We start from the raw sequence: 27,349 nt of genomic DNA, 5'->3' as shown, positions 1-27,349 counted from the left end.
TCTTTTGCCCTCCCCTCACCTTCCCCTCCCTTCCCCTACCTAACCCACCTGCCCGGCCCTGTCTAAACCCCCCCCCTTACCTTTGTCGGGGGATTTACACCTCCCGGAGGGAGACGTAAATCCCCGCGCGCCAGCGGGCTGCTAGCACGCCGGGACGCAACCTGGGGGCGGGTCCGGAGGGTGCGGCCACGCCCCCGGACCGCCCCCGAAACGCTATGTCCCGCCCCGAAAACACCGCGCGGATCAGGCCCACGCCCCCGACACGCCCCCCTCGGAAAACCCCGGGACTTACGCGAGTCCCGGGGTCTGCGCGCGCCGGGAGGCCTATTGAACATAGGCGCATCGGCGCGCAGGGCCCTGCTCGCGTAAATCCGGGCGGATTTACGCGAGCAGGGCTCTTAAAATCCGCCCCTTAGTATTTAGTTGACTCACTTTTGCAGCCCAACAATGGCACTTTTCAGTGCTACCCAATTGAAAAAAAATGAAATGTGTCCTCGTCCATCATGTCTGACCAGAAGAAGATGTCAATGACAGTGAGCGGGTTTAGTGTCTGTGGAAAAATTATGTCCTTCACTGATGGACATGAACCATATTACCAATACTTCAGACCGGAACACGACCAGAAGAATTGCTATGCCTGAGGACGGATGTCCCTGTGCTCTCAGCATTCTAGGGCACTTCATATTGAGGAATTGTGTAAATCTCTCCAGAGTCTCAGTAGGTCCTCCACTTGCAGTAAAGTCTTGTCTGCCTCATCAGTAAAAGAGTTGAGGGGGAGCTCCTCTAAAACATGTATTTATTTAAAAAATTTTCTATACCGTCGTTAAGTTAAATACCATCACAATGGTTTACAGAAGGGCACGATAAAGAGAAATATGGGTGGTATAGATTACAAATTACTCATTTGCCATCATAGTACGGTAACAATGTAAAATAATAAACATCTCTGAATGCTCAAGCTGAAGCTGCAAGGTTGAGTTCCACCAGCCATACTGTGTAAAGACAAAGAGGAAGCAATCATTAGAGCCATCACAGCTTATGTCAAAAAAGCATAAACATTCTAAATGAAGTATATCGACACTGGAACCATTTAAGAAAAGTTTAAAAACATGGCTTTTTAAACAGGCATTTTACAAGGAGGCGGGAGAATAGAAATTATTCAGGAATAAGCAGATAAGCACCGACACACAGTACTTAGGACAATACAGTAGAGTAGTCTATGAACCCCACATCACAACTAGCATATTGATAACACTATGTATGATAAATTTACCCGTAAAAGTACTTTCAGTACACTCAGTCATGACCCACTTCTCTAAAAATTATTTTGTCTAATGATATATTGTAACCGAACCTTTGACGGCACCTGTTAGAATGTACTATAGTACACTTTTACCTACATTAAATATGTGCCTACATGTAAACCGTTGCGATGGTATATAACTTAGCGACGGTATAGAAAAGATTTTAAATAAATAAATACATTTAAATGTGGTCATCTTTGGCACCATTGGCACAAGCAGAATTTGCATTCACGATGCATCTTCCACTGATGCATAAAACATACTGAGGTGCTTAGCGAATAAAGTGCTGAGGTGCTTGGTGAACGTCAAGCTGAAGCACTCGACGCACAATGCTCTGATGCAACTGAAGCGAGCAGCCTTAATGCACACCTCTACTCTTCGGTCACATGATGTGCAGGATTTTATATTGCACAATCCCATGATGCATAATGCAAGGACACATGGCACAACTCTAGTGCAGCCAATGCAATATCATCAACCTTTACCAGATTCATCGATGCACATCTCTAAGACTTGTTGAAGCATGCCAAGACATCCAAGGCATATAAGCGCTCTACTGCATCGAAGCCACCAATGCATCAATCTCAGGCTTCAGTTTATCAAGCTGCTTTTCCAACACAGCTTTACACAGCCCATCATAGATCTGCAGGAGAGGAGGTCAGGTTGCCCTTAACCCCTATAATAATCAGGGCACTCATTCAGCCTAGATTAGTGGCAGAAGGACTTTGCCTGAGATTGCAGAACCAGTATCCTCCATAGTACTGTTTGTTTCTTACAAGCTGCCCATGCTCATGCGGAAGCCTATCTTGCTCTCAGAAGATGATGTCCCACCACCTAGTCCAGGTCAGAGAACATATCAGTCGCTTGACCAAATCACAGATTTGATTAAGTTTCTTTACATCTCTGACCAAGGAGATGAAAGGAATATTTCAGCCTCTTTTTTCCACTATTGCTACTGTGATACCACAGACTGGAGTCCCAATCATGCCTATAGGGATGAACTCATCATCAGAACCCATGTTTTAAGGGGTGGTTCTTCATCTATTGCAGCAGATTCTCCTCTTCGGAATGAACTGGAAGCCCCTGCTGGTTTGCCCTCTTGATCATTGAAGTCCTGAATAAGTGAACCAGTACCTTTAGGCTCAGATGAAGACTCTGCCAATATATTCTCCAATCCATCATGGGATTGTGCAATTCTGGATCCTCTAGACCATATCTCTCCTCCTCAGGATCTCACCTATTCTAAGTTTGTGGAAAAGATGTGTACAGTACTGGGCATACATATCCGTAAAGACAAAGACACACATTCTGAGCTCCTTAGCTTTTTTCAGATACTGGATACTCCAGCTGAACCAGCAGCCTTTCCAATTCACAATATCCTCAACATTCTACAGATGAGAGTATGGGAAACTTCCATTTCATTCACTCATACGGCTAGAAAGCTGGACCTCAGAGTCCAGCAATCATTGAGATTTGGAATTGTCCAGCTGCCTCACCTCATCTGTAGTAGTCAAGTCTACTATGAAAAAGGCAAAGAAGACATGTATTCATTTGAATTCTCCCCTAGGAAAAGACCACAAACTTAATATTTGCAAGAAAGTTTTTCAAAATATAATGCTTTCTGCTTGGTTCTTTGTATTCATGACTGCATTAAAAAACTGAAGCCTTTCCTGCCTGCCACTGAGCAAAGCAACTACTATCCTCAATCACTCCTGGATGCGGAAGAGGGCATTTACCACCTACTTCAGTCAGTCTATGAATCCTTTGATTCTGTATCACGTACCTCCCCAGATGCCAGGGGACCTAGATGCATGGCATGGCTTTGAGCAAGTAGCATCTGTGATGATGTCCACAAAAAAACTGGCAGACTTCCCGTGTATGAGGAAAGCTCCAGGATGCAGTTGCTCAGATAAAGCACCAAATTGTGGCAGTGAAATCACTTATGACTGCTCTTGAACAACCTTCAACCTTCTGCCCATACAAATGATGATACTTCCACAGGAACCTCTACTGGTCTTTTCAACAGAACCTTCTGCCACCCCTTCCAGCCCAGCATCAACAGCCACTTCTGGCTAGGCCTCAACAAAAAGAAAGCTATCAGCCAAAAATCACACAGGCCCAGTCCAAGCCAGGGCCTAGTTTTTGATTCCTCCAAATAATCTGTTCCCTACTCTCCTGGTAGGGGGAAGAATCCTACATTTCATGGAGGAGTTGCATCTGTTGTATTTCTACCAGTCACCGTCGACATTACTCAGTGCTCCATCCAGATCCATGTCATCTACTATAGCTTTGTCTGGAAGACCAATTGCTTCTCCAACAAAAAGCAATAGAGCCATTCCCAGTGACTCAACATACATAGGCGAGACATCCAGGAGCAAGTAACTCCAATGCAAGGCAAAGCAGAACTGAAAGAGAAGTCCTTTTATAGAGCAGGAAGCAGGCAACTCCCTGGGAGAAGTTTAGAATGGCCACACCCGGTTGGCCCTATAACTAAAGAGAAGAGCTGCGGGCCGACCCCTTAGGAAGAAGGGGCGAGGCCCAAACCAGAAAGTCAAGGAGGAAGCAGAGCAGGCCTCAGGTAGGCCTAGATGGCAACGGCGGCCTCCCAGGCCATGGAGCAAAACCGGGATAGACTGTCCAGGCAAGGCCCCGGTTTTGGTGCTGCCTCCAGAGAAAAGGTGAGAGGCCTCTTGTGGCACAGCTACAAGAGGAATCGTAACAGCTGCAGCACACTGAGCTGACGATTTCACAGTATTATCCACTATGATGCCTAGATCTTTTTCCTGGGTGGTAGCTCCTAATATGGAACCTAACATCGTGTAACTACAGCAAGGGTTATTTTTCCCTATATGCAACACCTTGCACTTGTCCACATTAAATTTAATCTGCCATTTGGATGTCCAATCTTCCAGTTTTACAAGGTCCTCCTGTAATTATCACAATCTGCTTGTGATTTTACTCTGAATAATTTTGTATCATCCACAAATGTGATAACCTACTCGGCGTATTCCTTTCCAGATCATTTATAAATATATTGAAAAGTACCGGTCCAAGTACAGATCCCTGAGGCACTCCACTGTTTACCCTTTTCCACTGAGAAAATTGACCATTTAATCCTACTGGTCTTTTAACCAGTTTGTAATCCGCGAAAGGACATCGCCTCCTACCCCATGACTTTTTAGTTTTCTTAGAAGCCTCTCATGCTTCTTTTTGAATGGGTCTCACTTTTGCCTGTTTCAGTGTACCAGGGACAAAACCTTCAGAGAGTGAGCAATTAGCTATCTTCCAGATGATTCTCATATGCTATATCTTTTAGATTCTTTACAGTACAAAATTGAAATGCATCTAAAGGCGATGACACACCCTTCAAAGCAGATATTACTGAAATAATGTCCCTCAAGGCAGGTAAAGAAACATCTGACCACAAGCTAGGCATTTCTGATGACCTGACCACATAGCTTTTTGAAGCAATAGGACTTAATTGTTTTTGTGTAGCAAGAATTTTAACTTCAAAATACTCAGCAAATTTATCACAGTCAGGTCTCATGCTGCCCCATCCCATGGGGTTAGAGGTTAGCCTCTTTTCAATAGTAAATAATTCCAATGGTCTGCTAAGGGATGATTCCAGCAAGTTGGTAATCAATAGACTTTTGGCTTGGTGACAAGCCTTTCTATTTTCTAGCAAATTAGTTTGGTACTCTCGCCTTAAGGGTTCTGTAGAATGTTCTTGCCACTGCCTCTCTTTGTTTTCCGAAGTATCTTACAAAATTCTATCAGATCTCATGAAAACTAAGGGATGAAACTTGAATTACAATGAACCCCCTTCTCCCGTAAGGGAGCTATAGTATCAAAAACATTAGAGAGACTGGCACACTATTGTTCAACTAAAGAATCAGTGGCAAAATGATCCATATCTATTCTCCGTCACCTCATGAACTTAATCCTTTCAATATTATGTGTTTTTCTGCATCCATTGATGATGTCAAATACAAAGATATGAACTATGTCCTGCCCAATGGATAGGAACAGCAATTAACTGCCCATAATGTATGGCCATCAACACAGATAAAAATTCTTTAGTACAACTATATGCATTATCATCTTGCTGAATAGTAAAATCACCTAAAATCAGAAATTTTTGAAACCTTAAGGACAAGGACATAATACAATCCAGCAACCCATTGAACTCATTTGCAAATAAATTTGGTGAAGAATAACTAAACAATAAACCAAATCCTGAGCCTTTATCAGGAGCGCTTCAACTGGGGAAGGGATCACTAACAGTAGCTGACATATATCCAAAGAAGACCGACTAATTATATAATGTCCACTTTATTATGTATAGCCTGTGAATTCACATAATCCGTATGTTTCGGATTACTGCTGGCAAGCTTAGGAAAAAAGGGTCCTAATGGAGAAGGGATAATATTTATTAAAGTATGCTGGCCAACAGGATACCTAAATTGATTACTGAGTCTTGCATACCTTCCCTTCAACAGTAATAAGACCATCCAAACCAAGATTCCTGCTAAAAGCTAGAACATAATTAATACATTAAAAATTCTTAACCAATAGCTGCATACTATGTACATGGAGAGAAAAACAAAACATGCCAACATATACATATTTTAGAAGACACAAAAAGTCCAAAGAATTGCAGTAGAGTTCCAGGTTCGGGGTCTCACAAAGATGCTGGCCCATAGGCAAAGGCCCACCAGGCAGAGGCCTGCCTAAACAGCCCACTTCTTATGTGGGTATTGGCATTGCGTCATGACGACGTCACTGGCATGGTGTTTCGTAGTCCAATGACCCAGATTTGTAGCAGCCAGGATAAGATGCCAAAGGCTTCTAAAATGTGCTGTGCATCAGAACCAGGAGATAGTAAGAACAACCAGCCCCAGGTTGCATAGGAAGAGGAAGCAATCCAAGACACTGTGTTCTCATTGCTATAGGCTATCTCAAGGAAGCTGCAATTGGCTCAGGAGGGAGAGAGGGTTTTACTCGGTGTGGATGCTAGTGAGGGGAGGTGGGGGGTGAAAGTTAGGAAGGTAATGTGGGTGGGAGGGGACAATGGGAAGTGTGCGTATGTATATATGGAATAAGGGGATTAGAGATGGTGTGAACTGTTTGTATGTGAGTGGGCGAGGGGTTTTAGGAGAGCGGGGGACAGTGGAGAGAGTGCGAAGTGTGAATAAGAATGAATGAGGGATTGCGGAAGGGAGGGGATGAAGGGGGATGTGTGTGGAATAAAAAGGGAATCTGAGGGTCTGTGGATTGTATGTGTGAGAGAGAGTGAGGGGGTGTGGATTATATAAGAATGATTATGATAGATCTTCTGGAGGATGTGAGAGTGGATTTGTCCTCCTTCCTACTCCTAATCCAGGATAACTGTCCCTTGCATAAACCCCTTTTCTTTTCCTCCCTTCATCCTTTTCCTGATTCTCTATCCCCTATCTCCTCCTCCCCTCCTATCCCTCTGCCCCTACCCCTGAGATCCGTTCTCCATCTCCCTCTGAGTTTCCCTCCCCTAGAGTGAGTGAGAGGTGCGGGGGGCAATAGTGGGTATGGGGGGGGGGGGAATGAGGGATTGGAGGAGATGCCAGAAAGAGAGTGAGAGAGGATATACTATGGAGTGCGAGTGAGGGAACTGGGAGGGGGGAAAAGTGAGGGTTTCAAGAAGCTGTGGGGTATGAGTGAGGTGATCGGAGGACTGTGCAATGTGAATGAGATCTGAAGGGTTTGTGTGGAAAGAGAGTGAGTGAGAGGACCAGAGGTTACATGGGATGAGAGTGAGGGGATTGAAGACAGTGTGCATGAGAGAGAGATTGATGTTGGGATGAGGGAGTGGTTGAATGGATTATCACTTCCTCTCCAGATCCCAGATCTCTCCTTTTTCATACCCCATCCCTGATTCTTATTCCCTCATCCCCCCCTCTGTACCTCTATCTTCCTCCATCCCTTATCTGTCTACCTCTTCTGTATGAGATTCCTTCTTCATTTTCTTACTCTGAGATCCCCCGTCTCCCTCCCCAGCACCAATCACTAAGATCCTTTTTCTTCAACTAAAGGGCCAAATAAACTGGAAACAGAAATGTCAGAAATCCATTTTATAGAAATAAAAAATGGCCTTACGTATGTAAATATGTGCAAAATTAAGCAAAAATGCCAAATAAATGTCACTAATGTTTGAAAGATCTTCCACAGAATTTGGTAACTCTTGATGTAGAATCTTGAAAAATTTGCTGCAGGAAACTGGGAGCATTGATTTGTATCCCTACTTGAAATTGCTAAACTAGTTACAAGGCTAAATGACTAAGGGTGTGCTTAGTGAGTGAACTTGAGCACAAGTGCCTTTCTATTGACTTTCCTTTGAGACTCCACCTAGAAGATGAATACACTTATCAGGGGCATTCCTATGCCCTGTCTTATCACTCAGAATTTTATTGTTTTTATATTTAAGATAAAGAATGTTTTCTATGACCTTTTTGGCTTGTCTTGTTATATAAAAACAAAAAACACACCCGGAAAGTAAATGGAGCCTGCAAAGTTATTGTTTACTTTGTGGGCTGTTCTGAATGGCAAATGCTGTTGTCTCTGGTAAATACTGACCCAGGCCTGCCTCTGCCTTATAGCCACATGAGACTTTCTTCCCTCCCTTTCCACGCATTCCACCTCTTCACTGGCATGGAACATCTAATTAAGCAAATTGTACTTCAGATTTCACGACTGATGTCAGGAAAGTCATGTCTGTGTCAGAGTCAAATAGAATGTTCTTTTCTTTTATTTAATAATCATACTATAAATCTCAAGCAGGTGACAATGTTTGCCCACGGTACGGTGGGCAAACATTTTTACGATAATGATGATTTTCCCTGAATATATTCGGCTGCTTGCCCCATATACCAGTCCAAATGCCAATAAAGCTGTAGCGTTTTTAATGTCATATTTATTTTATTAGGTGCCTTCAATCAAACAAAATCCCTCGATAGGTGCAAATCCATGCACAGGTAGTGATGCCATGGTTTACTTCCCTGCATTGATTTCCATATGTTGCGGCATACTGTGACATTTTGACATGGATGAATTTTACTTTGTGACTTGTGATCCCCTGTGGGGATCACAACTTAACAGTGATCCCCACAGGAACAAACAGCCTGTATTAAAACAGGCCACTATCATTCTTTTTCACCATAGTATAATGGAAAGGGGAGAATCCATATTTTGCAGTTCAGTATACAGACTTCATATTTGGGCCATAGAATGACTGTAAAAAAACCCCAAAAAACAAAAAAAATATGTTCAGTTTGGCATTCCACAGTGTCCTAATCATTCCTTAAATCATTTGGGCCAAATTTACTAAGCTTTTTTTCCCAATAGACACAGAATGAGATAAAAGCCTTAGGGGCAGATTTTAAAAGCCCTACGCACGCCAAGCCTATTTTGCATAGGCCCAGCGACATGTGCATGTCCCGGGGCTTGAAAAAAGGGGTGGGGTGGGGGCGTGGCCAGAGGCCTTCGTAGGGCCGCTAGGCTGCGGGATCGCACGCCGGCACTTGGCCGGCGCACGCAACGTACGCCAGCCTGCAGGCAGGTGCAACTTGTAAAACAAAAGTGTGTGTGTGGGGGGGTGTTTAGGTAGGGCTGAGGGGCGGGTTAGGTAGGGGAAGGTGGGGGGGCTGGAGGGAACTGGGAAAGCCATCGAGACTCCCCTAGGGCTCGGTGCACACAAGGTGCACTAGTGTGCACCCCCTTGTACGCGCCGACCTCAGATTTTATAACATGCGCACGCATGTTATAAAATCAGGCATACCTCTTAAAATCCGGCCTTTAGTAAATTAGGTCTTTAGTCTCACTTAATCCTTCCTGCCCAGTATTTGTCTCCCTCTAGTGCTCTACTATGCTGTGTACTGAAATAACAATGTAAGTGACTGATGAATCATGATTATCAAAGCTTAAAATGTGTGGAAAGAACTTTAGCTGACATAATAACTATTACTTAAGTAACTCAGAGTCTCAGTTTGGCAGTCTTTAGCAATAATCTTTAAATAGGAATGAACTGTCCTTGAACATTTATTCCAATATAATAAGTACAACAAAGGTTCCTTCAGGATTATGAATGCTTGATTTCTTGCTTTACCAATTATTTTCTTTGGGAAACAGCACCTGCAAACAAAGTATTGTGGCCAATATTAAGAAAATCCTTGCCAAAGGGAAAGTGAGAAGGCTTGTGCTTTTATAAAATCTTTCCTGAGTTTTTATTTAGCCTAGGATATCGTAAATGCTTGTTTCTTTTGTCATTTTCTTTTAAACTAACCAGACTGATGCCACCCCTCTGCTTCCTTTGGTCTGATAGGCTGAATGGGGTTATATTAAAAGTTTTGATTGGTGTAATTTTTCAATGCAAAGCAGTGCAAACGTTAGTCACTGTGGTCTCTATTCTGTATAGACAAGAATGAGGCTGAAGTATTGGATTGCACAGGTTTAGACAGAGCAATAGATGAGAACCAAATTGACTAGTGATATTGCTGTTGATATTGAATCAGTCAGTGAAGAGTGAGCCTTGCCTGGATTGGGTCCTAAAGAGTTTTGCTATTGGCAGAATGACAATCTGTTTTCCAAATATGATGCTTGAATAACAGGTAGCTTCGGAAGTTAGGATGTTGTCAGGCAGTTCTAGTAATAGATGCATAAGATGTTTCATGCCATTTTGTGCCTTATTAAACTTATAGGTCTATGATCACCTGATCATTAACCAAACCCTTTCTTACCTGATAGCCTTGTGATTTATCTGAAAAGTAATGTGGGACAGAGAGTTGTAAGGGGCAGAAGAATGATAACCCTCCTTAATTCTGAGGTAAGGGGTATTAGGAGTTCTATAGGCCTTTTTTTTTTATGGCCCAGTAGTTCTTCCTCTCTCCTTTTTCTTCCATCTCAGTCGTAACCAAGGCTGGGATCTAGTGGTATGAGCCTTCATTCACAACTAGCTGGGGATTTTTCCCCTATTTTAATAAATTTACCCTTCCACTGTCCTAGCAGGGTCATTACTGCAATGGTCCTCAAGCCAGGAGCCTTGTGGAACTCTGTATCATGGTTCTAATTCTAGCAGCCAGGTGTCCCCCTTAATAACAGACATAGGGTCCGTGAATGCTGCCTTTGTAGCATCTCCAGCTGCAGCCGACCCAGGGTGCGGAAGACCCGATCTAGGAATCTAACAGGACCCCTTCCTAGGGCAATGATTGAACCAGCGCTTTGTAGGTTATTTCAAGGATTGAAGGAGGCTTGGCCTTTATATTTCACCTTGAGTTTCTCCTGCTCCGTTTAGGATCCAGAGCTGAGATCTGGTGCCGTGAGTCTTTATTAGCAAATGCCTGGGGATTTTTATTCCCTGTTTTATATCCCTTCCCAACTTGCTTCCCCCCCCCCCCCCCCCCCCCCCCCACTCATTGCAGCAACAATCCTCAGCCAGGGACAATGCACAAAGACTCCTCCCAGCACCCTGACGTTATGGGCCCTAAATTCAGCCACTAGATGTCACCATTGCACAATGGCTAGGACTTCCTCCCCACCAGGGGCTGTGAACACTGCCTCTATAGCATCCTCAGCCCTAGTCAACCCAGGGCATGGGAAACCTGGGCCGGGATTGAATCCAAGTCTCTTGACATGGTATTGCACAGCACTGCCACTGGGCCATCCCTCTTCACTGTTTTCATGTCCCCATATTTATCACTAACTCCCTACTACCACTGATGATGTGGTAAGAAAATATCCCTATAGATTCTGAAGGGAGGAAAACTGAACAAGGAGCATTTTCTCAGCAATGGCATTTTCCAGAAGAGGATGCAAAAGGCTGCTGATTTGCCAGTCACCACTGGTAGTTCTCCTTTCCTTGGATAATGTTTTATTCTTTTTTTTTTCCTCTGGTTGATCCTATTCTTGTCCCTTCATCCCCACTTTTTTGTTCCCGTTATACAGGTTGTGTTCCTCTAACCAGCAGATGGAGACACCTGGCTCTATATGTTGTAAAGGAAGGGGAAGTCTGATGAGGACTGCAAGGATGGGAATATTCTGCATTTTTTCACAAGGGTCTCCTAGAGAGTCAAGCTGTCTGACATAGAGTTTTTCATTGTGATGTCAGCAGTAGCTTGACTCCAACATTTCAAGATGTCCTAGAATATCTCATCAGGACACATCTGAGCTTCTGGAGGAGCTGGCTGTGTTTGTACCCATTGCAGAGGCTTTTGGGTTTCTCAAGATATGTGTGGTGATGGCAGGCGGTGTCAGAGTGTTGGGAAGTGCAGCTGGGCTAAGAGCAGCTCTACCCAATCTTCCATATGGTAAAGCCAGAAGAGAAATTTATTGACTTATAACAGTGCTTGCTGTGTGTGTGTGAGGAGACTATGGCTACATCAGTGCTGTGCTGTGAACTGGTGGTGTAGTTGAGAGTCTAGGCATAAAGTTGGCTTTGCCAGAGTCCGAATCATCTGCTTCTGAAACTGCTGGAATTTCAGGAGGGAGTATGTTTGGGACTTGGTGTACTAGTGACTGGAGTTCTCAGCCTTAGTCCTGGCTCAGTACACTCCAGACCCAGCCAGGAGATCTTCAGCTACCTGGGCATGTGATATTGCCCAGGCCATTCGTATTGTAATTGCTCACAAGAATACTGTTAAAAGCATTTCTGGAATTTTATCTAAAAGTAAACATTCTGCTGCCTCGGCTTTTAGCAAGCTATAGGGCATCGGTACAGAATGGAGTCTCTGGGTTCTCTGGCCTTAGCAAGTCCCCCTATGCCCAGGGAGATAACCCTAATGACGATTTGAAGAGCAGTAATTTGCCTGTAAGCTACAGTTTGACAAAATGGAATTACAGCACTCCTCTCTTGGTTAGAGGACAAGATGAAGGCTCAGGAGGGTGCAATTTCTGAAATGCCTAAGCAAGTGTAACCTTTTGTGGCAGATGGCAAGTTTCCTAAGGGTCCATAAAATAATTCCTGTAACTAGGCTAGCTCCTCTACCATATCCCCAACTCTTCTATCTCCAAGGGGTAGATTCTTCTTTTCTGGGCCCAGGCATTGGAAACCTCCTCTGTGTGTGTTACCATAGCCCTTTGGGACAGGCACCTGGACAAAACAGGCAGGACTTGCTGGATGGGTGTTCAAATTAAAGTTTACCAATTATTGATTATATGAAAATCAATAGAATGAAATAAGAAAGTGTCCTAATACAGCCAAGTGTAACCCTCTGTGGAAGTGTCCCTTGATACTAGAACTTAGAACTAGTGTTTCATCCATGTTGTGTTATGAAGACATGTCCCAAAGGGCTTTCCCCACAGTACTGGTGTCCAGAGGGCATTTCCAAGCGCCAGCCTGCCTGTGTCCTGTGGTGGAAACTCCAATTGGGTGTCTCTGTATGTTCTTTTCCTCTTCTCTGTTAGAATCCTTTTCAAAAGACAGACTGCTGAACTTTCTGGAGGAAAGGCCTCCACTGTAACAGCTCTTACAATCTAGCTTCTAGGTAAGGAAGGGGGCAGCAAAATACTTCCTTCCCAATCAGATGGAAAAACTCAATCTTGCCAAAATACACGGATCTTCCTTACAGATCTCTGCAATTTCCTCTGGATGGGGAGAAGGAGTATACAGATCCCTCATGGACCTCTGGAGAGGGGATCTCAGCCTCCTAGAAGGTACAGGTTAAAACAGAAAAAACCCTAATTCTCTGAGCAAAAATAGAAGAACACTCTTTTTATCCCTATTCCCTCCAGCCTATCTCCTAGACTTGACAAGGCAGTGCCTCTCACTCTTTTTTCTAGCCAGAGGGCCTAACTTGGAGAGCATACTGAACACACTTTTCCTTCATGCAAACAAAACTACACTACCTCCTAGTCACATGGGCTAATCCCCACTTGTGCATAAAGGACCTCCAATTTCTGCCAGCCTCTGGGGGAGGTACAATATTAAATGGCATGATCCTTCTGCTAGGAGCTAGTGGCCATCATGGTGTCTCTACACAAGTATGGATATTGATTTAAAAGTATCATAGAAACATAGAAATCAAGGCAGAAGAAGACCAAACGGCCCATCCAGTCTGCCCAGCAAGCTTTGCACTTTTTATTTTTTTTTTCTCATACTTCTGTTAGTCTTGGCTCTTAGTAACCTTTTGGTTCTATTTCCCTTCCACCCCCACCATTAATGCAAAGAGCTGTGTTGGAAATGCATCTAAGTGAAATAGCTTAATTAGTTAGGGGTTGTAACCGCCGCAATAAGCAAGCTACACCCATGCTTATTTGTTAACCCAGACTATGTAATTCAGTCCTTGTTGGTTGTTGTCTGTATATAGATCCACTTTTCTTCGTTCCCCCTGTGCAGAATTTGTGATGAATCCTTGGTCAAACAATATTTTTTATGTCATAAAATAGAAAATGTGGAAAATGGTGCTAAGAGTAAGAATTTGCATTTGTTAATTATCCTTTTGTTGCTAATATGTCTAGGAAGGTGTTAAAAAGAGATGTTAAAGATTTCTCAAATGTCTATCCTGCCCTTGGGCAGAGTGTATGATTTACAAAGTAAGGTTTCTAAAAATGCTTCCTTTGAGAAAATGGTGACTAAGAATAATCTTTCTGAACTGCGTACCCTATTAAGGGGGTAATTTTGTGACAGTCAGTATATATTCGATGTCAAATATTTGTACAAATTCAACCAATTTTCATAGGGAAATTACATGTGTGCTTTTCATTCTGAAAATTAGCCCTCCAAAACTTCCAGCACCCACTTACACCTGCTAAATTGTGTGCAGACATTTTCTGGGAAATTTTATGTACATTCTTTTTGAACATGCTAAAGTATGCACATAAGTGCAAACTCCTTCCCACCCCAGCCGCTGGGAACGCTTCCGCCCAAGCCGGGTAAATTTATGCGTGAACATGCCATATATTGGGCAGACAATTATAATAGGCTATTTCTGTAGGTAAAACACTGTTTTAATGCAAGGAAATTTATTTGAAAATTACCTTGCCCATTTGCAGTCATCTGTGGGATTAGTGCCTCCTTCATGGGAGAAAACTGTACACTATTAGTGATTTTAACCTGACCTAAATTATGTCTCAGTCCTTTTATAAGAATTCAGAGAAATCTTTTTTGGGTCCGATGATCAGGGATATCGAATATTGCTAGAACAACTCAGTTCTTTAAGAAAGCATTTTTGACATTAAGATGAGTTTGTTTAGATCTAGGTACGTGTTTCTACTTAAACAGCTACTTCAAGTGTCAAATAATTTTTTAGAAGAAAATATATTCTGTGATCCGGAGCAACGTTCCTATATCCTCATTGAGATTGAGCCTTTGAACAGGAATCTTTGTTTCCTAACTCTTTTTTTAATTCCTCCACGTATGAGGTGTGATTATGGTTTGGCTGTCAATTTTTGTTTGTTTGTTTTGGATACACTTTTTATCCTTAGATTCTGATAATGATGAGTGAACATGTAGTGTGCATTTACCATTGATATCGTGGCTTGTTAGCCTGATCATACAGTTTTTTTTATTTTCCTTTTCCTCTCAAATTAGCTGGGGAGGGGAATTATTATTTTTTCCTCCTCTTTAACCCTCCCCTTTATGTGTGGGAACTCTTTATGGAAAGATTGCAATGTATATACTTTCAATTATTCGTATTCCTATTGGATATGTTCTTGTGTAACACCCCTTCTGCACTTGGACAAGACAAGGGAGTATATTGGGAAGCTTCTGGGCTGCCATGCAATTCATGGGGTTCTCTGGGTTTCTTCTAGGGGGGGGGGGGGGGGGAAATCTTGGGGCTGGGAACAAAGACACATCCACTTCATTTTGGGTTGTTCCAAAAGTAGAATTTATTGAAACCTTTGATGGGTGGTGATCATTTAACAATAGACACAGTTCTTGTGGGTTACATCTGCAATGGAAATCCTGACAGTAACAAATAAAATACATGAACAAATAAGCAGGAATCTCCAGTTCCGGTGCAAATCTAGCAAACTTTAAGTGTTGTGCTACCCTCTTTCAAGCCCATAGGTACCTCCTACCCTAAGATTTTGATAATTAAATTCAGTAATCATGATGATCCCAACAATACCTCTCCCAGAAAAATCCAGCAAAAGATAGTATCTGATGAATTTATCATCTGTAAATTTGTGTGTGTGTGTGTGTAATCATAGAGGTTCTGCACTCAGAGGCTAGGAGCTCCTACCAGAGCAGATTCACAGTGTAGAACCATAAGAGTGAAAAGGCTGTGTCTTCTGCAGAGAATCTACCCTGTAAAGCCAGAGGATTTTGTCAGAGAAAGAGAAATTACCAATTTGATTTCGGTACTAAAAAAGGAGCGATTTCTATTTCTAGGAGATACCCATGGTCATTTCTTCAATTGGGCAAACTAGGCAATCGCCCAGAGCACTACAATATTGGTAGCAACAGGAAGGGGCGATGCTATCATCGTAGGTGACAAAACACATATTTTACCGCACCAGCCACTGAGGGGTATCTGGAAAATACTACTCCTCCCACTGACCTCATTGCAATATGTCTCCATGGACACACATACCTTGAGGGACCTTGAAACTCCCTTGTACTTTTTATGTTGTAATTTACTTTTGTTTATGAAAAAGAAATTTAACCTTTTATCTGTCCAGGAGAAGCGGAAAGCTGAGGATGCCCTTCATGATCTCAAACATCACTATGAAGCTGAAGTTGCTGATCTCCAGGTGGCAATAAAAAAGTTGAAAAAAGTAAGATTATTAAATATGTTTTGCAGTAGCAGTGGTGTACCGTAGCTGAATGCAGAGTTTTACAGCATTGAACAGTGTAACTGCCAATGGCAAACTGGAAGTCAATTTTCAAAGGCATAACTTTGGGTGTTAGGATCCTAAATTGGTGCTTTTGAATATTTACTAGGGCCAAGTGCCTAATTTTAGGCTTCTAATTTCACTAGCTTCCCTAAATTTAGACCCTAAAAAGTAGGAGGCTACAGGGTTGGAGTTAGAACAGGGAAAACAAGTTAGTAACTTAGCACTGATTTTTTATCACTAGGCACCTAATTTAGGATTCTAATCTAGGAAGATAATAGCAGGCCCACATGTAGGAGAATTTTCAGCTGAAAGCCTAAGATGCTAAGTGTGGCTGAAGATAGCCTCCTAAATTTAGGGGCTCAGCTTTGTTTGGATATTGGCCTCTTAGTAGTTAAGTGAATGACAGTAAGTACTCATTGGTCTGGCATGTTCCCTTCCACCTGTAAAGGTTTCCTGAAGCTCAGTGTGGCTGTTGTGGCATGTTTGGTTGGATAACTTTGAGAATTAGGTAATCAGGATTTTTGAGTGCTTAATGTGCTAACTACTAAACTACATAAAAACCAATATCTGGCAAATGAGTTTCATGTTGTATTTTAGCAACAATTTTAGCTGATTTGCTGTGCTTACATTTAAGCCTAGGAACTGGTATAGAAAGCTTTTCAAACTTAATCTAAGAGGTTGACAAAAGCGATGCAGCTAGGTTTTTATGTTTGGAGGTGGATAGGCCCCAAGTGATGGTAAGCAAAGTGCTTGCATTTATATTGGTAGACAGCCTCTCCCTTCCCCCACTCTGGGTGCCAAAAGAAATACAAGGAGAACATTCCGTAACAGAAAGAACTGTAATAAATATAAATACATTTGTATTTTTAGCCTGCCTTTTCAAATCATGCTTAAAGCCTGCTCCCAAAAAACTTAAATTTACATGGGTACTTGATGCAACAGAAGATAGTGACTTTGAAGTGTCAGTTGGGAAAATGAGATTTAAACCCTGATTTTATTGTGTGACAGAGTATATACCCAAGAGCCCCAGAACACTTTAAGGACCAGCTCTTGCCTGGTCCACCTTTAAAGCCGGTGGAGCGCACTGTTAACCCGCGTTTGGACACGCATTTTCGACGCGCTAGCTTTACCCCTTATTCAGTAAGGGGTAATAGCGCGTCGAAAAACGCGTGGCCAACCCCCCCGAAACTAATAGGGCCATCAACATGCAAATGCATGTTGATGGCCCTATTAGTTATTCTCGCGCGATTCAGTAAGTAAAATGTGCAACCAAGCCACACATTTTACTTTCAGAAATTAGCGCCTACCCAAAGGTAGGCGCTAATTTCTGCCGGCACCGGGAAAGTGCCGGCACCGGGAAATTTCTGCCAGCACCGGGAAAGTTTTTACTGCTTTTCTGTACACCCTCCGACTTAATATCATGGCGATATTAAGTCGGAGGTCCCAAAAGTAAAAAATAAAAAAAAAAAAATGTAAAATTGACCCGTGGCTCGCGGGTTGAAAACCGGACGCTCAATTTTGCTGGTGTCCGGTTTCTGAACCCGTGGCTGTCAGTGGGTTTGAGAACCAATGCCGGCAAAATTGAGCGTCAGCTGTCAAACTCCGACTTAATTTCATGGCGATATTAAGTCGGAGGTCCCAAAAGTAAAAAATAAAAAAAAATAAATTTAAAATTGACCCGTGGCTCGCGGGTTGAAAACCGGACGCTCAATTTTGCTGGTGTCCGGTTTCTGAACCCGTGGCTGTCAGTGGGTTTGAGAACCAATGCCGGCAAAATTGAGCGTCAGCTGTCAAACTCGCTGACCTCCGCCGCTCCTGTCAAAAAAGAGGCGCTAGGAACGCACTAATGTCCCTAGCACCTCTTTTTACCGCGGGCCCTCATTTGAATACTAAATTGCGAGCACAGGAGAGCGGTAAAAGTCTCCCGCGACTTTTACTGTATCTGCCTGTATGTGAGTAAGCAGGGTAAGGCAATCCCTGGAACATAACTGGTTTGTTTTATTTAATTAACTGTGAAATGCTGATATGCTGACACTGTAACCACTTAAAGGAGAAAACCTTGATAACCTGTGTTTGTGCCACAACTTGGTTCTCAGCCCAGTGCTCCAACCACTAAGCCACTCTTCCAGAAAATGTTTGCTATAGTTCTGCTTAGATTTGGACAACCAGCAGTGCTTTAGTGGGGAGACATGTTGGCATTAGAAAACCCAGTATACCTATTGAAAATAGTACCATATTTACACTAAAATTGTTTGGTTAAAATGGAGGACAACTAAAACTCAAGTACAGTTTCTACATTATGTACACTCGTAGCCACTGTAAAGTAAAAAAAAAAAAACCCAAAACAAATTTTTCTGCATTTGTTGTTTCCAGCCCAAATAATGACAGGCCATGTGCAATTTTATGAAAAAAATGCCCACTTCTACACAATGCATTTTGGTGGTTGGCAAAACAATATGAGGTAGATCTTAAAAAAGTACGCCGGATTTTATAAGATACGCACGTAGCCGCGCATATCTTATAAAATCCGGGGTCGGCGCGCGCAAGGCTGTGCAAAATCGGCAGCCTGCGCGCGCCGAGCAACACAGCCTGCCTCCGTTCCCTCCCGCATCTCCCCAGCCCTACCTAAATCCCCCCCACACTTTGTTGTGCAAGTTACGCCCGCCTCGGCATCCCCCAGCACAGGCCACAGTGCCGGAGGACTCAGGACCGCCCTCCCGGCCCGCCCCCGACCCCGGACATGCCCCCCAGACACGCCCCCTCCCACCCCTTTTACGAAGCCCCGGGACTTACGTGCGTCCCGGAGCTTTGTGCGCGCTGGCGGCCTATGCAAAATAGGTGAGCCGGCACGTGCGTGCCCTGCGCGCGTAAATCCAGCAGGATTTACATGCGCAGGGATTTTAAAATCTACCCCTATGAGTATTGATATGTACATTTTGCTTATCTTCACAGCTGGAAGAGCAATCTAAATCTATAAGCCTCAAAGAAGATGTGACAGCATTAAAGAAAAGAATACATGACCTGTCATTGGTAAGAATTAGTTGCTTCGATTTATCTATGTTCAAGAAAACAATACCTTATGGTATGCAGATTCAACATGCCAGCACTAAGCATCTCAGGTGTATAATACAATAAAGATCAGTCTCTATGATAAGTAGAATATTACTGTTCAGAAATAAAATAGGTGATTCACCGTCTGCCATCCAGTGTCTAAAGACCTTGTAATATGATTTTGCACTGTGAATCAGTAGTGAGTGGGGAAATGAGTCCCCACAAGAGAGCACTGGTTCATGTAATGACTTGACTCCAACATTACATCAGCAGCAGGTTGCAGCATCTCTTGCTTCTGCCCAATTCTTCCTTGTTCACTGGTCAGCAGCTGAGCTACTAATTAGTGGTTATTTCAGAAACTGAGTCCATGGAAATGAATGACCCTCTATGTAAGTTATGTTGAAGTAATTTAGGCAGAGCCGCTCGTGGCTAGTATTTAGTTTGAACTCCTGATGCAGGTGTGTCCTAGCGCTGAAACATTGTCAGTAGTGGGTAGTTAAAGAAACAGGAGCATTCTGATGACTTTCTTCAGCAGTGCTGAGAGCTGGGACGTGTAAAGAATATAAAAGAGGCGCATAGCCAGTTAAGTGCAGTTTTTACAATTTTTTGAGAGATTTTAGTATTAAGGATTGAAGTTATTGTTTGAGGAATCAGATATTTTTGTGTAATTATAAAATAAAATTGTGTATCTTCTCAAAATAGGCTGGTAGGTGGGAATTGGTAAATGAGTCGAGGAGTGCTTTCGCATGATACTGTTTGAAGCCAACTGCAGGCAAGAGACTGTGGATTAAGACATAAGCACACACATTAACTGATACTAATTTCTATTTTAGAATTTTCTAGTTATCGAAGTGGCACCTTTGGGCATAATATTGCCTTTTTTTCTTTTAAGAAGTTAGTTTTTGTTCACATTTATGGAAGTATTCACAAGCTTATAGTATATCATCATCTATGGATAATTCTTGTCTTTGTCCAATAATGAGAATCACCACAAAGAATATAGTTTTCTCCATCCCAATATGACTGTTAGAACTCTGCACCTAAGTGTTCAAAAGTTCCATAGAAATAGCTGATTTTGATGTTTGCCCATGTTGGTCATGCAGAAGACTCTTATGATTTTGTTGATCTCAAAGGTTTTGCATTAGTCCTTATAGAACATTCGGTTTATAGCAGCAACCTTTAATTTATGATTGTTAGTACCAGTGAATTTTTATTATTTTCTCCAAGGATGACAGTCTTCACACAAAGGACTGATGTAGCCCCACCTGGAAAAATTATGTCAAAGTTTCTAGAAGTTTGACTATGTCTCACTGGTCATATCCACACATGCCAGTATATTATGCATTCACATGGGGGACCCTTTATTCTCTCTTTTTCCGCAGAACCCTTTGTTTATGGTAATGCCTCACTTATCTTGTTCTGGTCTTTGTTTTTCCTCCTAGTTGTCCCTAGGTAAGGTTTTCTGACATTTCTATTAAGTTTATTTTTGCATCTGTCCCCTCTGCTGAGGTAGGGTCCTTTGTTGACCGCCATCTCATTTGTTTCAGTCCAACGTGTCTAGTGGATTCTGGCAATGTCCTTGAAGTCTCAGTAGCTGCAGGCCACTCAAAACCTATGGGACAGCATCTGAATCACTCCACCGCTCAGAGATTCCCTGTCCTGGTGGTGGGACAATCCCAGTCTGGTCAGAAGAGTCCCTTCCAAATTTTCTCCGATCCAGATTGTCCTCAACATAGATGTGTCCACTCTAGATTGGGGAGCTCATGTAGATGGGCTTTACACCCAGGACTCGTAGTCTGCCCAAGAAAAATTTCATTCAGTAAACTTCCTGGAGCTCTGGGCAATCCAGTATGCTCTAAATACTTTCATTGGCTATTCAACAAAGTTATCCTTGTCCAGACCAATGACCAAGTGATAGTGTATTACATCAACAAGACGGGAGCTACAGGATTGTAACTTGTATGTCAGGAGGCCATCCAGCTGTGGATCTGGGCTATCTCTTGGGGGGGATGGTTCTCAGAGCCACTTACTTTGCTTGAGTGGAGAATTTGCTAGAGGACAGATTGAGTCTGGCCTTGCAACCACACAAGTGATCCCTTAATTGAGGGGGTAGTGAATCAGATCATCTGCTGCTGGAGAATACCTGTAGTGGATCTGATTGCATCAACTTGAAACAGGAAGGTCTTACTCTTGTGCTCCAGGCAGAGGATGCACAGCAAGTTAGTCTTTGATGCTTTTCTCTGCATTGGGACAAGGGTCTTTTGTACCCTCCAGTACCCCAAGTGGCAAGGACTTTGAAGCTCAAAGAGGACAAGGGAACCATAATTCTCATAGCCCCCTTATGGATGAGACAGGTCTGGTTCTTGCTCCTGGGGGAGATGGCCATCAGGAAACCGATCAGACTGAGGATTTCCCCAGATCTCATCACTCAGGATCAAGGTACGTTGCAATAATCCAACTTTAAGTCCCTCTCGCTCCTTGCTTGGATGTTGAGAGGTTGATTCTGCATTCCATTGATTTGTCTGATGATGTGTTTCAAGTTCTTTTAGCTTTCAGAAATGATGTTTTGACCCTGCCTTGAACATAGGAAAGGTGGGTAACAAATATTTTAAAATAAATAGACAGTCCTGTGGAGTTAAGTGGAGCATGTTTGCCATGTGATGTGAGCAAAAGGTCCACACAAAAACCACTTGATTTCCTTCCAAATTTGTTGGAGATTGGTCACAAGACCAACTTGGTAAGGGTCCACCTTAGTGTGATTGGTACATATCACCACGTAGAAAGTAAGTCCATCTCTGTACAGCCTTTATTTGTACATTTTATTTCATTTGAAGCCTCCCATCAGACCTCTTGCTGTGTCATGGGACCTCAATATGGTTTTGACCTAGCCAATGAAGGCTCCCTTTGAACCACTGCATCTCTGTGATCTGAAGTACTTGATCTGGAAGGTTGTGTATTTGGTGGCAGTCATTGAGCTTCATGCTCTAGTAACTTATACACCTTATACCAAGTTTTTCCATGATAGGGTGTTCCTGTGCACCCTATCATTCTTTCTTGCCTAAGATGGTGTCGGAATTCCATCTTAGTCAATTGTCTTTCCAACATTTTTTCCCAGGCCACATGTCCACCAAGATGAACAAGCACGGCACAGTTTGGACGACAAGAGAGCCTTGGCCCTTTACCTGGAGCAGACTGAAATTCATAGAAAGTCCACCCAACTTTTTGTTTCTTTTGATGCAAACAATCTGAAGATTGCCATTGCCAAACAGACTATGCCTAATTAGCTAGGAGATTGCATCTCCTTCTGTTATATGCCCAGGAAGGCCTGAATCTGGTGGGCCACATCAAGGCTCATTCTGTTTGACCCATGGTAGTGTTGGTGGCTCACATGCAATCATGGAAGAGATCTGCAAGGCTGCGAAGTATTCTCTCCACTTATTCTTATACTGTTTGGACTGGGATGGCTGATGTAACATTAAGTTTGGCCAGTCTGTCCTTTGGAATTTGTTTGAGATGTGAAACCAACTCTCTTTCCTTTTTATAGCCTGTTGTTTTCGTTCCAGGCTCCCCTTCTAGGTTAAGAATAAAATAAAAAAAAGCTTGTTGCCAATAAAAACATTGCTATGCGTATTTTATTTGGCAACTTGTTTTATTGCCTATTTTTTTGTTGGGAGCAGCCTGTAGCTAGGGATTCCCCATGTGTAAAGGCTGCCATCCTGCTTGCGCTCAGAGAAAGCAGAGTTGCTTACCTGTAACAGATGTGCTCCAAGGACAGCAAGATGTCAGTCCTTATGAAACCTGCCCACCTCCATAATTCTTTCTTTCTTTCTTAGGCCTGGATTTATCAAAATGCACTAAATATCGCATGCGTTAGGAAAATGGGTGTGTTTGATGGTAATAGCGCACTTTGCGATAAACAGCCTATCTTAGCACTTCACATAGTTATTAGCGCAAACTGCGATAACTTTTTCGCACTTTACGATAAATGCCAGAATTGTTGTATTTCCTACCTGCAACCACTGAGAGAGAGAGAGAAGCTATAAGGCCCTCATGCTAGGTAGGTATTTATACCTCTATATGAGGCCCACCTAATTACTTGAGGTGAGGTTTAGGTAGGAGTGTAGGGATTAGGGGCCACTTTGACATTCAAAGTGAGATGTATGAACAGAACAGTGCTCTCATGTGAAGATTTGCTGACCTTCGGAGTGAGGAAACTCACCCAAAGATGAGATTTGTGCAATGTTCTCTCAACCTAGCTTGATGGACTCTCTACCTGGGCATTTTTCGCATGCAAAAATGCCTTAACGCATGCGAAAACGCCATATAGTGAAATTATGAGACTGAAGGGACCCACATGTGGACATGTAATACAGTGGAATTCGTGGGGATGGCCAGTGAGGCTCAGTCAAAGTTCTAGAAATTTTGGCACAGTTTTTCTGGGCTGGGTTCTATCACATGACAGCTTACTGTCCTCAGAGAACATCTTTTATAGGTAAGCAGCTCTTATTTTTGCTAATTATTATTGGATGTAATCACTGATGATATGTAATTGTTTTTTATGCTTGGTTTTGTAACTCTGTGCTTGAAATTTGTACCCACCTTAAGCTTTTTGGGAAGATGAGTAAATAAAAAAATAAGTAAATAAGTTTATATACTCTGGGCCCTATATTCAGTGTTATCCAGATATGTAAGTTAGTTGGAAAAGACTTATCTGGCTAACTAACATGGGATATTCAACAGCATGGCTCTGCTGCTGATTATCCCCATATTTGGCGCTTCTTAGACAGATAAGTTATATCTGGATACATTATCGGTATTTATCCGGCTAAGTTAATCAACAAAAGTAGAGTCACCCCGTTACACCCATTACCCACCAACTGGATATCCGGCTACCTACTTAGCACTGAATATTTATTTATTTATTTTATTTATTTATTTATTTGTATTTTTCTATACCGGCATTCACGGAGTTCGTATCATGTCGGTTTACATAAAACAAGGGGTGAGAAATACATTATAACGTAAATAACTAATAACATAAGAGTATACATTAAAAAGTAAAACAAGTGCATGGAAGAAAAAGTTACAATAAAACAGGGGTCATTCTAACTGGGATTAGAGTTAGAGGAAAGATAAAAAGTTTAACAAGAAGTAAAACATTGTAGTGATTGGTAGATAGTGACTGTTTCAGTTTAATAGGAAATGTTTAAGAGGAATATGGGCCTCTAATTGTTTTCTATATGCTAACATTTCATTAGCAAGTATGTCATTTATTTGTTTGCTCAATTTGATTGCCTTTCCTTCTCTTTAGGAAAATCAGAATCTTAAAAAGGATCTTCTTGAAGCCCAGACAAGTATAGCTTTTCTCCAGAGTGAATTAGATGCTTTGAAAAGTGATTATGCAGATCAGAGTTTGAACTCAGAAAGGTAAAACTGTTGATTTTGCTGCAACAGGAACAACACATTTGGTTTCAAAAGGTGAATGAAAGAGCTTTGGCAATTATTTGTTTATTTTTTATTATATTTTTATTCTGCAGGGATCTGGAAATAATCAGAGAATACACAGATGACCGAGATAATCTGGCACGGCAGATTGAATTGTTGCAGTAAGTTTATTATTCAAAAAATGCTGTTTCTCTCAATTGTTCATCTGTGTTAGTTGCCTGTTGCCAATAACGGGGGTTTTTTTTAGATGAATGCATGGGCAAATATTTTCTTACTATTACACTACTAATTCATGACATATTCTGTTTTGTTAATACCACAAACAAATGGATCAGTGTGCAGATAACACAGAGATGAGGAAATAAAAAAAAAATATATTTGGGTGCTGCGTTAGCATTTAATGTGGTTGCATATGATCAAAGAATTTTTAATAACTTCAAAGAGATGAATGCATAAATAAACAGTAAAAGTCCTTTTAATCATAGAATGTCCTTTTAATCAGAGATCCTGATTGAAACACAAATATAAATCTATTACAACAAACCCCAGCAATGAACAGGTTGAACAATTACTCAATAATGAATTGATCTTTAACAGTTCAATCCCCCAACACGGGACCTTGTTTCACAAGGCTGCATCAGGAGGTACAAGTTCAAACTGAATAGGTATCAAGTATTCTCTGTGAACAAAATAAGATAAAATAAAATAAAACATTAAATTACAAATCCACAAAAATAGGCATAAGTGAGAGATATAAGAAAATCATACATACCCCATTCAAAAAGAACAGCATACAATCTATTTTAAGGGGATACCAATAACAGGCTTAGAAACAAGGTAACAATTCCCTAAAGAAGTATAAAGAAAATTTTGGTACATCAGTTAAATGCATAAATGAAAGACAATGTAATTGTTCTAAAGCAGGTTAGACATGTAAAATGGGTAGCCAGGACTTAGACTCCTTCCACAACTGCCCTTTTACAATTAACCCCCCCCAGGAATAACACAAATACAGAACTGGAATCAAACAGGCCGCAGTTTTATTGTACAATAGGTGCCCGAGCCCACAACGCCAACATTTAGGAATTCGAAATGACCATCTGCCACCTCCCAGCAAGATAATCACTACTAGCCAACCTGCTAGCAAGTTCCTGTGATCCTTGAAACTTATTATCACTGCCCTCGCCACATCCTAGCAAGGAGCCCAAGTCAGGAAGACCCCCGCCACCTCCCAGCAAGGAGTCCCAAAGTTGACAACTGCACCCAGTCAACCTTATAAATTATAACTTGAATGAAGTCAATTCTGAAATAATAACACTGCACCCAAAAGGCTCAGGCAACCCACCACAGGCACAGATCACTGAATTTGTGACCCCCAAAGATGCGGCCAAGATTCCTTCTGAAAAATTCTTTCCAGAGCCTCCTGAAATGAATTAAGGAATAAGTCCAGACTGATAAATAGGTGAACTCCATCATCCCTGAAAAGACCGCCCTCTAAGTCCCACGACCACTCATGATGGATGTGCCGACCCCCCAAAAGGCTTAACCAAGAGCCAATCTGTTGATTGGCTTTGGCATGGCTTCTGTGCGAAATTTAATTGTTCATTTTAGCAGGCCTTGGTATGATGTCAGACCAGCAAATTACAGCAGCAGGGAATAGTATAGAAATAAACGTTAAATCCTTGTGCACCATGCTGATAGATTTGCGTCTTGACATCTTTCCACAATTGTTACCCCGCAAATGAATTATCAAGACATAACATTTTAAACCCATAACGTTTTAAACCTCTTCGTAAACACGGGATCAACTCATCCCACATCATTCCCCTATGACCCAACCACTGAACCGAAACACCCCGACCAGAAAAGTCTAAATGAGACCTATAAGGGCGTCTGCATGCATGTCTGTGCACCTAGAAAGAGAACATAATTAGGTAGAGCACTGAAAATTACAAAGGCCCAGGATGAACATATCCTTCAAACGCATCTGACTTCCAGCATCCGATCCTTTGAATCATCCCACCTGACAAACCCGCAGAAGCGGCGGAAGTTGCCTCCCCAATCCTAAAAGAATGTGCCCCAAATTTCCCAGCATTTAAACCCAAGGACAGCAAACTGGTCCGCAGCACCATCTGAAAATGACATTTTGTCAGAGGACGGAGATCTGCATGGACCAAGAACTGGGCTGTACCAGGGGCACGCAACTGAGAATATGTTACTGTATTAGCTACCGGGCAAGTGCGCAAACCTGGAACAGCCCTTAGTATAACTTAGAACCCCTTTCCCGCTTGATCAGCTTTTGATTTTGGAATATACAACAGCAAGGAAGTAGGTGATAACATCACATGCCACACTAGCAAACCAGTGGATTCAGCCCCTTTTGATGCCCTGGCGACTACTTCACTAACCCTGAAAGCTCCAAACAATGCCAGCACAAAAGCCTCCCTAAAAAAGCAACATTCATAAGTGGATGTGCAAATGTCAGGCAAAATATCCCATAGCCTCAACAGGATGTTGTGTGTAATGGGCAAGCACCTGTCCCCAGTACGAGTGGAATCTCTGGACCACCCAACCAACTACCGCTGAATCACAAAACGGCCAATTTGAAAACCCCAACCATGAACCTTCATAAAAAAGGAAAAACTGTATAACTGTTTATTGATGGAGGCTTTAGAGCATCCTTCAGCTCTGGCCTTTTCCATAAATTGCAATAACAAGACAACCGAAACAGGCCCCCAAGTCCA

General features: G+C 42.3%; 1 protein-coding gene across 1 annotated transcript in view; it reads left to right on the top strand.

Annotated features, from left to right (window-relative positions):
* RASEF (RAS and EF-hand domain containing) overlaps positions 1-27,349 on the top strand; it is a 214,722-nt gene that overhangs the window by 117,809 nt on the left and 69,564 nt on the right. Inside the window, exons 4-7 of the mRNA XM_029616719.1 lie at positions 15,954-16,049; positions 19,062-19,139; positions 24,472-24,587; positions 24,698-24,766. Coding sequence (XP_029472579.1) covers positions 15,954-16,049; positions 19,062-19,139; positions 24,472-24,587; positions 24,698-24,766 — 359 coding nt within the window. The remainder of the gene's footprint in view (positions 1-15,953; positions 16,050-19,061; positions 19,140-24,471; positions 24,588-24,697; positions 24,767-27,349) is intronic.

The sequence above is a fragment of the Rhinatrema bivittatum genome, chromosome 1, assembly GCF_901001135.1.
Source record: "Rhinatrema bivittatum chromosome 1, aRhiBiv1.1, whole genome shotgun sequence".
NCBI classification, from domain to species: Eukaryota; Metazoa; Chordata; class Amphibia; order Gymnophiona; family Rhinatrematidae; genus Rhinatrema; species Rhinatrema bivittatum.
The sequence above is the reverse complement of the archived record's forward strand: the minus strand, read 5'-3'. Positions and strand labels throughout refer to the sequence as shown.